We start from the raw sequence: 13405 nt of genomic DNA, 5'->3' as shown, positions 1-13405 counted from the left end.
TCAGGGAGAGAAAAATGTTGCACACTCATTCCATGACTTCCAAAAAGACAAGTGTGTTTCTCCCACCAGAACATGTGTTTTCCTGTAGCATTACTCTGAGTCATTAAAGTTGTGTGTTGCCTGTTGACTCACCGTAATCTTTCTTGCAGTACTTCTTCATGTTGATTTTCAGTTTGCCTTTAGACGCCTTGCAGTAAGAGTCACAGTCTGTAAGAATGAGGAGAGGGGAAAATACAATTAATAAACTAGAGGGGGAAAAACTATGAATGAATGATGGAGTGAAATGTTTCAGCCTGTCCTTTTTAGTCATGGGAGAAATTGACAGCAGCCTAGAAACAATCTCAGATGAAGCCATTTTCAAGTCATGGGCGAAAAATGGGCCTACTACTAAAGCCATAAAATATATGACTAATTTGTTTGTATTTATTTTCATAATAATCTGAAAATTTGATCCATAATTTTGTCAGAGGATTAGTCACATAATTGAATGTAAGTGAGACAAACTAAAACTATTCCACCATTTATTAAAAGGTCATACAGTGGACAGAAAAAATGCTTAAAATTTTAATTTCTTTCTTCTCTTTGTAAATAGTGAAAGTAATTATCTAATCAAGATCATTAATCATAATAGTTACTGTTATGCAAGAAAGTCATTTGTATTCTCTATCTACTTATCTCCTGTTTGTGGTCTAAATTCTACATTCATGTGCTGCTTTGTTAAAACTTCCTGATAGTAATTTGCTACTGATAATTATTTTAAAACGGTGAATAAGTTTAAGTTTATTTTCTGTACAGGAGCTGGGACTTTACTCAATGCAGCTGTTACACAACAAACCCAAATTGAATGTTAAAAATTCCCCAATTTTGAAAATGTATTATTTCACTTTACCTACATTTACATTATATCACGTTGTGGCTGAGTTTTAACAACACACCATCTTGTCTCTATGTCTGTCACCTCGATCGTGTTGATAACAACTTTAGAGAACTAGAATAATGACAACACTTCCCCAAGAATGTTTTTGGCTAATTGGTTTACACACCTTTGTCTGGTTTGAATGTGCTGTTAATGGGACTGTAATGGGTTGTGGTGGAGGTCCTCTAGCCTCCGACCACAACTACAACATCTGTGTGTGACGGTGGGGACCTCTGAATGGAGCTGATGGTACCAGCAGCTGTTTGGGAGAAATACAAATGACCACTGCTATCTGCCCACTCACTCCCTGTCAGACTGTGGGAATAAGTCAGGCCTGTGCAAACCACCCTCCACCCACATCAACCCTCCACCTCCCTCCAAAATCTCACCTCACTTGTCACCTCAGCCCCGACCTCCTGAAAAAAATAACCCCAGGATCACTTCAAGGCCCCACGGAGAAACATGTCAAGCTTTTGCATTTATTGCAGTGCGGACAAGAGGGGGAGAGCACAAGGGGCTGGCAGCTATTTGAAGGAGTAGAAGGTGGGGGGTGTGAAGCAGGTCAATGCCACACAAAAGGAGGTCAGGAAGGGAAAATTAGCCATCCATGAAGCGTTAGGCAGAGGACCCTTTTTTGAGTGTGAGTGTTGGGGGGGGAGTCACGTCTACTTTGGACACGGTGAACAAATAAATACCTCACGCAGGCAGAGGGGTCACCCAAATCGAAGCTATGTGCGTGCGTACACTCTCTTTGAGGTAACTGATTTCAGCTTGATTTATCTTCTACGTAACAACCTCACAATGGAACAGTTTAGATATTTGCTGAACGTTGTTCTGTCAACTGTCATGTAGGTAGACCAGAAACGTTTGAACATCCACCATAATTCAAAATGAAGAAAAGATGACACCCACTTAGGGCCACCAACAGCTCAGTATGCGACATATGTAAATACATAACGCAAGGCGTCAAAGATATTCAAGTTCTCTGAGGAAAGAACATGTTGTCGACAGTGACATGTGTCGCCATCACTGTTGTGTTTTTAATTTCTGGAAGTGAACTACTATTTCTAGACCACACGTGCAGCACAGATCAAAACTAGCATCCACCACGATGCGCACATGCCATCACTTTTATGACAGATTACTATGAGGTGAAGGAGGCAACAATAGATTTGCCGGCCCCTGCAATCCAGAGGGTGCATAACTTCTGTGATTACTCCATGCTGTGCTGTCTCACTGCCAGCAACTTACAGTGAGCCAGAATAATGTGATGTGAGGTCAAAAAAAGAAAAAAAAAACACACACACACTAAAGTTTTTTTGTTCTTTTAGGCCTCACCCAGCTCACATAACTCTGACTCAGTGTACTGAATTAGTTTTCACTGGTTGTGATGAGTATAGTAAAGGAAAGGAGGAAGGAGGTAGGAAGAGATTGATGTACAGTGAGTGGTAGAGGATAAGAGTGATGGGGCGGTGGTAGAAGGCCTGGAGCTTTCAGGCAGCCTGAATATGAACAAACTGCATTGTTGTGACCAGTTCTTTGCTCCATGCCTTAACTCCCCTTTATACTCTGCCTGAATGAGGTTGCCTGGGGAACACCACAACAGGAAAAAATGCACCAGAAAAAAGAGAAGGAGGCGGTTGAGTGGATACTGGTAGAAAGCAAAAAAAAAAAAAGAAAGAAAGAAAAAGACAGGAATGGAGTTTATCAGGGGGGTGGGAAGAAGAAGGAGAGGAGGGCCAGGATTTTTGTAAAACCCCCAAATCGGCCAAAAAGAAAGAAAAAAAAAAGGGCGGAAAACCACCAAATCCGGTAGCCTCACAAGCGGGTTAGCAGGCCACAAAGCTGAAGCTGGTGGTGGTAAATAGAGAGAGCAACCAAAATAGGCAAAGTAAATGAAGAGTCCATATGAGCTGCACCTGATTTCCATGTAAATGATCGAGGGGGGAGCCGTGGAAAGGAAGCTTTGTTTTCAAATAACCCCCCTTGATGCCATCATGATACTTCCCCTTGATAGCCTTTCGTTCCCCATTAGTGTACCCCTGAGACGCAGCTCCGGGCCCCGCTGAGAGCACCCCGAGACCCCCATTTAGGGCAAGGCAGTCCCCTACCGTGAGGACAAATGTTCCCTTTGTGCGTGTGCTACAAGCTGGGGAAGTGGGAGCAGTCCTGTGGCACTGTGCTAAAATGTGCTTGGGGTGTTCTGAGTAGGCTACATGTAGTCACCACAGCGCTTTGTTTCCTGCCTTTCAGAGCACTGAGAAGTGCGTAACTGAGAGGTGGACCCTTGCCCCTTCTATCAAAGTGCTGTACAACTCTTTAAGCTGATCGTTTTCATTTGGGATGCTTCATTATAAAGCGGACCCACGACAGGATACACTACTGTACAACTCAGCAATGCCCAAAGATGGAGGCAAAACTAGGCCAGTGGTAGGATCAGTGGTGAGATACGTATACAGTAGCACTAAATAGAGGTAAACAGTGTGCTACACTCAGCTTGTGTGGTCGCACTGTTTGTTTACTGACCCTCAGCATCAGTTAGTGTAGGCAACAGGAACTGTGAAAAAAAGAAAAGAAAAGGTGAAGGTGAAAAGAAATAAAACAACAAAAAAAACTGATGCATTAAAAACCAAAATCGGGCAGCCCTTTCCTGCATGTCATTCCCCCCTCTCTGCCTCCCCATTTCCTCTCCTTCAACTGTGCTATCAATTAAACGCAATAAAAAGCCCCCAAAATATACTTAAAAAAACAAAATTATCTTCCCCTTGAATCAAGTTTGTCAGAGCATTTATTCAAAAAAGAAAAAAAAGACACATCAGACAAGTGTTATTTTATGATATTATGAAGCTCATAATTTACATGATAATTCCAGGGTTCCTTCTGCTTTATGATCCATTCAGATTGATATTAAGCCTGCATAAAAATAAATAAAAGTGCCATCTCACCGAGTCAGTGATTCGGGGCACAATCTGGTGACACAGTGAAGAAGCTACAGCCAAGAGGACTCTGGGTTGTCCAGCAAAAAGTACCCTGGCTCTCAAGTCACACCACAGGGCAAAGCAATAGTGACAAATCTAATTCTTTATGGGACACTTAACTATTTTTCTGCTGTTTAGTAAAAGATAAGAGTTGCTGCTGTGATAGTTTTCCAGAGTAGTAAAATCTTGCCTGTGAGGATTATAAACAGCTGTGCCGTGTTTAAGTGTCTGATAAGGCTTTAAAAACAACTGATTGCCAGATAGACTTTCTGGGTCATATTTCATTGTTTCACTGATACCTGGTTGAACAACCCCCGACAACACAGCCCTGTGTGATCCTTTAATGCAGTGGTACTTTTAAGCTGAATGCCTGCTTACAGCCTCTGGTCCTGTGGTAGCTGCTAATGCTAATGTAGCTACACTTAAGTAGCTACTTGGTGCTGGAATAAACTTGGGGCAATCTGATCTGATGAGAGTAGTAGAAATTATGCTTGAAACAAATTCATTGTCATCGCCAGGCAAGAATGTCAACATTGGATGAATTTGTAAGCATTCAAACTTTTATTTTTTTCAATACAGCTGAATAATAAAGATGTAGGCTACTTTTTTTTGTTCAGTGGCTTTCACAGTGTCCAAACAAACAGATAAAATCAAATGTACCAAGGCGAGTGAAATCTGATCTAAAGTGGTCTCTCGAGTCAAAGCCAGGTGTAAACAGCAACATATATCAGCTGGATCTAGACACACTTTGGATTCATCTAGATACAAGATAGCGTGGACGCAGCCACAGAGGCAGGGCAGTGAGACAAGGAGGTGTAAATGACGGCTCGGGAGGAGGGCTTTCTCCTTCAACCACACTGATTGAGAAACAAATTGCAGCAAATAAAGCATGTAATTAGATTATGGAGCCCAGTGTGCTGCCCTGCTCTGTCCTCCCCTGCTCACACCAGAGCCGTGAGTTTGGATCCGGGCCAACAAAAGACAAGAGAGAGAAAGAAGGGAGGAAGGGAAGAGAGCACCCCGCCACCCCCAACCCCAGCCCCCTTACCCCACTTCTCTCATTGTATTGTCAGAGTAAAAGATGGGTTTGTTTTTGGCAGACAACAGCCAGTGAAGAGGTTGTTAGAGTTCTTGACCTGATTTGAGATTTTACTCTCGGGTAGATGTGCAGCCAGGGCCAGTGAGATGAGTCGTCCCGCCTAACTGTAACTGATGACTTTCAGATGAATCAGCTGGGACTCCAAGAAAAGAGAGGAAATGGCCCCGTGAGGGTTTCTATGCCAATAATATGCAAGAATCTCATGCAAAAAGTTTTATACTAATAATTGACATTTGATGCCGTGCTGTTCTATTTGGGGCCCAGCTCATTGTGACAAACGTCCTCTACCATTATTTCTTCTCTCACTCTCTCACACACACTCAAGCAGGGTAATAAGATCCCATGCTGACATGACTGTAAAGTGCAGCGCAGTCGGCAAGCACTAAACAGGGTGTGTGAAGCAAGACTCATGTCCAAAAAATCCAAGGAGGGGTCCGACACAGATCGCGATCACTTCCAGCCTCAGACAACACACACACACGCATGCACATGACTGAACCTTGTTACTCTTATGAGCCTCATCATCGTCACCCCAATTCCCCTTCTCCTCATCATCATTAGTTACTTTCACATCCTGTGTATCCTGACCAGCCCGGGCGGCCATCACAGGTCATCAGCGGTTAATCTCCTCCACATTTCGTTGCTGTGCAGACGTCTCTGTCACGACCCATGGGAGTGGCGACACACACCATCCGTGACCTACCAGCACAATGTGTGTTTTGTCTGGGCCACACCATCGGAGGTATTCTCCATGCATTCCAGCCCTCCGTGTGGTCGAGAGGGGGAGAGCCCTGCTGCAAGAGACAAATTAATATCCACTCCATTTTCCCTCACACCCTCCTTTCACCCTCCCTTACAAAAAAAAAGACTCCTCCACCCCCTCTGTGAGTGAGGCACAACGAGACACCTGCCTCACAGCTGTCAGCCTGACACCCTCCAGTGTCACACACACTCTTGAGCAGACACGCATTTTCCGCTTTTCACCTTTATTTCTAAATTTACTTTCATAATTGATCACTGAATCTCTCCTAATTTCTTCAGCATCGTCTTCCTCCATTCCCTATTTTGCCTCCATATGGTTTTCTTCTCCCCATCAACCCACATCCCTTTAAAAAAATTTTTTTTTTCTTTTTTTTGTGGTTTTCCAATTGTCCTCTTCCTGTTTCTTCCACGTCATCTTCTTTGTTTTTTTATTTTCCCAGCCTTTCTTCTTTCACTTTTTCTTACATAAAGTGTAACTCTTAGTTCTTCTTCTCTTTTCATGAAAAATGTGTCCACATAAAAGATAATGTGTATAATCAAAAATACAGTATATAGTTTTTTTTTGGTGGAACTTTTTGGTTAAGTTTCCTTTCATGCTATAATAATTTCAATTTAATTTAAAATACAGTTTTACTCTAATATAAGGATGTAGAATTTTTAAATAATATAAATGATTATATTATTTGAAAAGCAATATATGTTACTGCAGGTAGTGGTGATGGGATTAGGTAGAAAATTTGTTTAATAAAAGAATATATTCACATCTGTTTACCATCTAATTTCAGGTGATATCATCACTGTTGCTGAACAGAGGTGTGTTTGCTCTGCGACCTTCTGAGGAGGCTCAGAGGGTAATATATGCATCGTCGGGGCCTCAATCACCAGGTGGTCCAGCGGGACCCTCAGCTACTCATGATTCTGACATGACCAACGCAGGACGCCCATCAAGGTGCTCCACTTTTCAATCCGTTTGATTTCCATCCTCTCTGGGCTGAATAGACGCCTGCCCATTATACATATGAGAGGGGATTCCCAGGACTCTTGGCTATGATTAGATTATCTGTGGCTTCATTGCCCAAGTCATTACACAGTCTCCTCCAGGTTGTGTTTACGTTTGTTCAATGACATGGTTTAATCAATGGGATTATAAGAGAGAGAGGGAGATACAACAAGATGTAGCTACAGGGAACGATTTCACATAGCAAGAGTGAACTGGAGGCAAGATACGGCTTTAGGTTTCATACACAATAATGTAAATATCCATAAAGTTTTTTTTCCCGCTGTTCACTGTTGAAATGTTGCAGTAGGAAATAAATCACCTCTGTGCATTTATTTAAGCTGATACAATAATGCAGGTCCCTCTCTCACTTATCCAGTAATTCCTCAATGAGGTGAAGAAAAATTTCCTACTCTCCAAGAGTGGACAGATTCCTGACAAGGGGGCCCAGAGAAACTCCAGATACTCTAGCCCAGCACCACCCACAGTGTTATGTGAAGACAAAGCGTGAAACAGAGGGAGACGAAGGAGGTGGAGGGAAAGCGAAAAGAGACTGAAAGAGAAAAGAAAAATAAAAGGTGGAGAAGGGTTGGGGTTGAGGGAGAGGAGGGAGGACTAGCGATATCCTGACTGTGCTGTCAATCGAAGCTGACGACCTCGGAGGGCCCAACCAACAACAGCTGCAGGAGCCTCTTATGCACACTCACATGCACATATACCTTGGGCCTCCCGCAACTTCACGGGGGAGACCAGAACAAACAGATGACTCAAGTTTTTCCACCATGCGGACAAAACATGTAAGTTATTCCACCAGAGTCTGCGCAGGTTTGTCTCTTTAGTACTGTAACAGCAAAATACATGATTTTGTTTCACATTTGTAGAATTTATGTAATTTAAATGGATTAAAATCAATAAAAAAGTTAATTAATATGATATCAAATCACATATCACATTACCACCTCTATGAATCTCTTGCTATAGTCATGCACAGTGACCATTACTGAACCCATTCTGACAGTTAATTGTTATACAGTAAAGACCTTAGGTAATATCATGTGATGCACCGTGACTAATGCTGATGTCATATCCGTTCCTTATAGATAAGATGCTGAATTCCACAACATTACAGTGTATTTTCAAGTAGGAATCATCTGGTGAACAGATGAAAAAAAAGAATCCTACAATACATTACAAGATCCAGTCAGTCCTTCGCTCTCACTTGTCTGCATTATAGAGTGTGAAAAGAGTGAGTATGGAGAGATGAAAAATCATCAAATACAACAAACTGCCAGCCCCCAACGCTGCACACCAGACCAACACCCCACTGTGCCGCAGTTAGACTGATTAATCGTGAAAGTGTGAGAGATTAAAGGGGGCACATCCCAGGGTTGCTGCTAATGGATTTAATATTCATGAACCCCTAATAAGGAGGGGGAAGGCAAGAGGGATCCAATTTATCCATGCAGCCTGTTTTCTTTTTCTTTTACTACACTTGTGGAAAAAAGATTGTGGTGAAGCCTGCAACTGTTGGAAAATGTCATATTCATAAATGCACTTCCACTTTATTCACATCAACCTTCCTTAAAGGTCTAATGTATTTGTGTGAATGTGTAACAGCTTATATATACATCTGTACTCACCTGATGGCTCCTCTGTGCTGCTGGATGGGGTTGTAGGAGGTGCGACTGGAATCTCTTCTCCCAGAGAAAAAAATACACACAAAGAAAGATCAGTTTCACTATCATTTGCATCGATGTTGTGATTATGTAAATATGCATATTTTCTAATAAGGGAGGATTAAGGCAAACCAGTTGAAAGGAATTAATATGTCAGGATCAGGGCCATGAGTCCCTAATAGCTATGTCATATTTTGTTTTTCAACAGACAAGTTTTTAGTGTAAAATGGATACAGTGCATTATGTGCAGGTTTTCCTGTCTGGTTGGAGAAACAAAACATATGGTTTTGTGCAAACTCTGTATAGTCTCAAACAAAAGGTATAATATGCTTAAAAGCGTCATGAGACACTGTGATCATTTGTAGTATCTGGGGATCAAGGTGCAGACTATATATTTTTTGTGCACTCCACACTCCCTCATTTATTCATCTCACTGTTGAATTATTATATTTCTGCGATACTTCAATTTTCTCTATAACTACATCTGACCAATAACAGGCCTGGAAAGTCCAAGGGAATTTTAAAAATCAATTGTGAGAACAAGGCTGAACACCGCTGCCAGGCTGAACAAAGCTGAAGTAGTTATTGAGCTCACTAACACACTACGTTACTGAAGCTCAGTTAAACTGCAGCATTACAAGGTACAGCAACTGAAATTACAATTACAGTTTCATTTCCTGCTTTAATTGCCTTATGGATCATCACCATATTCTCTTTCCAAAACCGAGAATTTCGGTGAAAAAGAGTTTGCAGCTGTGAATTGCATTCTACAGTACAAACCAGCTGGGTGCTGGTGGATTCAAGGATTCGCCACAAACTGCAACTTCTGGCTGCACCTTTGCTACATGTCATTCCACATCTCTCTGCACCATAATTTGGTCGTCATCTGTTGGATTTTTTTTTTTTAAAAGAAAAAGGAAAAAAAAGTGACTCTTGCAACACCAGGATCTAGAGTCCCAGCTGTATCCTGTCGGTAATTTGGTTGTTTTACTAATGAGTTTGATGCACAATAAATACTGGTAATTGCTTTCAAATGATCTTTCTTTATCCAGTTGGCATTTCTCTCCTTTATCCTCCTCTCTTGAAGCAGTGATGGCATGTTGGTTGTCCAAAGACTTGATTCTCTCAGCCTTCCTTCATACTCTGGGTAGGAAGTCGACACTCAGAGAAACCATGCACAAAGAACGGCCCTCTTATCTCCAAGGGAGCAGGATGGCAACAGAAGGTATAAAACACATAACACTTTATTTGTTATTGTGGGCAGGAGGGAGAGAAGGGGCTAATCAAAAAAAGTCTCTGGAGAGCAGCGAGGGGGGAATACGAGGACAAAAAGCAAAACCACAGAGATGTATCAAACGCATGCAAAGAAAGAGGTCGACACACTGAGGGAATAGGTGCACAACAGTGGTGGCTTCAGCTGTGCAAAGGTGAAGAGTTTGAGGGAAGAAAGAAAGAATCAAGTCTTTTGATCACGTAAAAATCAGATTTTCCCAGCAGCAATCGAGGGAACCTGCCTCCTACTTTTTCCGAATGTACACAACATTTACGTCAATTGTGCACCATAAATCAGAATCTGCGGAATGATGTGCATGGCCATTGTTGACTTGTAGACATAATGAGGCCTTCTCCCATGACGAATTGGTCTATATAATGACAAGAAAAACAATCACTGCCAAAACAATGGCGCCTGAAGCCCAGAGGTCCCTGTTGTTGATCAGAGATCTTCCATCAGTATTCAGTCGCCACGCGTGCCAGTTTAAATAATGAACCCGGTTCTTGTAATTGACTCGTGCAGATTTATGGCTGACAGTGCTGGAAGGTATAGCCTACACAAAGTCAAAAATATGATATGACTCCCTTTTAGAATGAAACTTGGCAATCGCTATGGCTGAATCTAACAGGGGGCTGTTACAGATTAAACTAGACTACGCAGCGATCATCAATGAGGGACTTTTTTTTTTCTTCTCGGGATCACTGTGTTTGACTCCTCAGCTCTGACTTGATGTTCCCAAGAATCACTGATATCTGATGGTTTAATTCATTCCTGTATCATCAGCTATACCTATCCATGTTGAGATTCATCCCCTAAGAACTTAATTCCTTGTATCTTATCATGATAGCAAAAGCCCCAATTAAAGCATGTATGAAACAAAAGAGCCAATCAGTGTCTGTCAATTGGTATCTTTAAGTACAGGCCTTACCTTAAGTAATACTATACTTATTCAGCTTCAATATATTTTGGTTTATAATGATAGATGGATACTGAGAACAGCTCCTTTTTTCAACCCAAAACTCTCTGCTTTTTTATTTTATCTAAGACACTTTGGGGCTTGGAGTCACTGGTTTTATCAGCTCTGGGTTTTAACTTAGATTTATGGAGACCAACAGGCCAGGAGGGCTATGTTGCCATAACCCTGAGGTTCAGTTTAATGGTGTGTTTATTTAAGACAGCAGTCGGACACTAAGCACTTGTCTGAAGAAATGGATGAGAAGATTTAAGCAGTGTGGGAACGTCTGCTGTCGCACTGTGTGTTTTGGTGCATTTATTAGACAGTGCATGACTTGAATATGCACATGTGTGTGTGTATTATCACAGATTGTAGTGTCATGCCCCCCCCCTCCTTTCAAATGTTGTCATATCATATTGTCCTCCGGTGAGGCAGATGTGGTAAAGACTGGTTCCACGTACTTATGCAGGGGGCAATGGGCGAGCGGCTCTGCTGGTAGCCTTTAGCACAGCGGTTGCATGTGATACCAGTCACGCCGTCTTTACAGGGACATTGTCCTGTGGTTTGGTTACAGGTTTTGCCAGCAGCACCCACGGGATGGCAATCACATGCTGTGAGGAAACAGAGGAAGAAAGAGAGGCACAGTGAGTGGTCACACACACGCACACACACACACACACACACACACAGCCACATACACACACATGTGGGGAGATACAAACATAATTTCTATAGAGAGTGCAGGTGGCTACACAGCAGCAACGGCAGCAGTGGTGGCAACAATAACAGGGTGGTGAGAGGCAGGTGGAGGCGTGCACAGACAGACAAAACCTACTCCAGTTCAACACCACAGTGAGTGTGGTGTCATGACTGAAAGAGCAACACAACCTCTGAAGTCCACAGACATTTCTTGACATTTTGACACTGTTCGCTAATTGGCTAATTAGCATATAGCCATCGCATCCGCCATTATTAAAAGCTGCTAAGACACGGTATCAGCATAACCTTGAATCACAAATTTGTCTGTGTGCTCTTGCATATGAGAGTGGCTGTTTGGCCTTGGTATGTGTGTGTGCCAGTATTTGAGCGAGCTGTGGGACTGCAGCTGTGTATGTGAGGTAAAGAGGGTTGTGCATGTTTACCAAATGATAAAATAATGGAGGATAATCCTAATTGCCTGTTTCTGATTAATGCCGAGCTTTGAATGTGAGCCCAAAACGTCTGTCACACTTCCTCCCAAAACTTGGGGGGTCTATCGAACACATATGCTTCAGGAATGTAATCATTTTCCAATTGCTCGCCCCACAATCCAAGCCCTTAACTTATTTCACAGCCAAACCCCTGTCAGGCTTGAATTCAGTGTTGAATAAAAGTTGTTTCTTTTTGTCTGTTTCTGGTTATAAATAGTAGTGACTCTGGCAAGGAGGGGTGGTCGAGTTAATAATCTCCCTCACAAACCACGTACAGTAAATCCTGATGGTCTAATCTATAATCTACAAAGCCAAATACGCTGTTTGTAACCAACCACTATATTCATCATCCCTCCAAGTGTTATATTTTCTGTTTATTTCCTATAGAGAACCAGTGATGCTGTCTTTCAGCCCCGGGGTTGGGTCGGCACTGATCATTGGCTGCCCCTCCCTGAAGATTTTTTTTCTGTGTTGTGTCACTTGTCACTCTGAAAGCCTTCAAAGGCTTGGCTGAATTATGTACTTAGAGGTTTTCATCGAAATTAGTGTTTAAGGTATTTAAATACCAAAGAAGATATTTACCAATAGTAAAGCTGCATACACACAATCAAAACCACAAGTTTCTACTGTATGTTAATAGAATGGATTAAATAACAATGTGACTATTGGAACAGATGTTACATGATTGTTTCATTTATCCCCCCCAAAAAAACAAAAAACAGTGTCAGATATAATGCAACATGTTCTATATCTTTACTTTGTCCTACAGTGTCGCTATGGTTGTTACTTCAGGTGAAATGAGATGGAAGATCCACATTACCTACAGCAGGCCTCAGGGACAAGACTGCTGTAAAGTGGTAATGTAAGATGGTATCTGTTCTCTTTACGATCGACCTCAGACTTTTAGAAAAAACAGAGTTGCTGCTTTATGAGATATTTTGACAAGTGAAGTGGTAGAAGATGACTCAGTCCATTATTTTGTACAGGAGGCCGCACATATCAGCAGGCCGCCTCCTCTTGCCTCCCTATCACATGCTCTCCCGCTTTTATCTCTATTGCCCGTTTCCTGTGATTCAGCTTCTGTTGCTGCTCTTATCTCTGTGTGTGAGTACTTGTGCTGCTACTTGTCCGTTCTTATCAGACTTAGAAAGCCTCCTTAAAAGTGTGTGTACCTATTAGCACCTTTATCAGACCAATCTGTCACTGCTTTCATTGCTTAGTTGTGTCTAGCTCAGTGTGAAGAACGACACACACACACACACACACACACACAAGTGCATCAGGTCTCAGGAAGCCCAATAAGCAGCGTGGAGGCTCATCCAGCACGTCTTCAGGCCTGTAAATTTAGGAGTATGTCACAGGGGTTTGAGGCACAGGAGGGTAGAGTGCATTTTTGCTTGGAGTTTAAAAACGTTCATCTTATATTTTCAAGAGCATATGCCTGTAACCACAGCTCAGAGGCTGCAGCCGGCGAGTAAATCAAGGTACACAGCACATGGTCTACAGGTGGGAAGTCTTCCTCTACGCATTTGGTCCGCATCCACTTGCAGGCCTGCTGA

At 42.3% G+C, this 13405-nt stretch overlaps 1 protein-coding gene across 2 annotated transcripts in view; it reads right to left on the bottom strand.

Annotated features, from left to right (window-relative positions):
* ntn1a (netrin 1a) overlaps nt 1-13405 on the bottom strand; it is a 61604-nt gene that overhangs the window by 7632 nt on the left and 40567 nt on the right. The window contains exons 4-6 of one of the 2 annotated variants that reach the window (XM_083981831.1): nt 11118-11267; nt 8393-8446; nt 133-207 (exon numbers count right to left, since the gene is read on the bottom strand). In XM_083981831.1, coding sequence (XP_083837957.1) covers nt 133-207; nt 8393-8446; nt 11118-11267 — 279 coding nt within the window. The remainder of the gene's footprint in view (nt 1-132; nt 208-8392; nt 8447-11117; nt 11268-13405) is intronic. The other variant, XM_083981832.1, reaches the window with a different exon arrangement.

This window comes from Trachurus trachurus, assembly GCF_905171665.1.
Source record: "Trachurus trachurus genome assembly, chromosome: 1".
In the NCBI taxonomy this organism is placed as follows: domain Eukaryota; kingdom Metazoa; phylum Chordata; class Actinopteri; order Carangiformes; family Carangidae; genus Trachurus; species Trachurus trachurus.
Note: the sequence above shows the minus strand (reverse complement) of the source record. Positions and strands in the feature narration are given on the sequence as shown.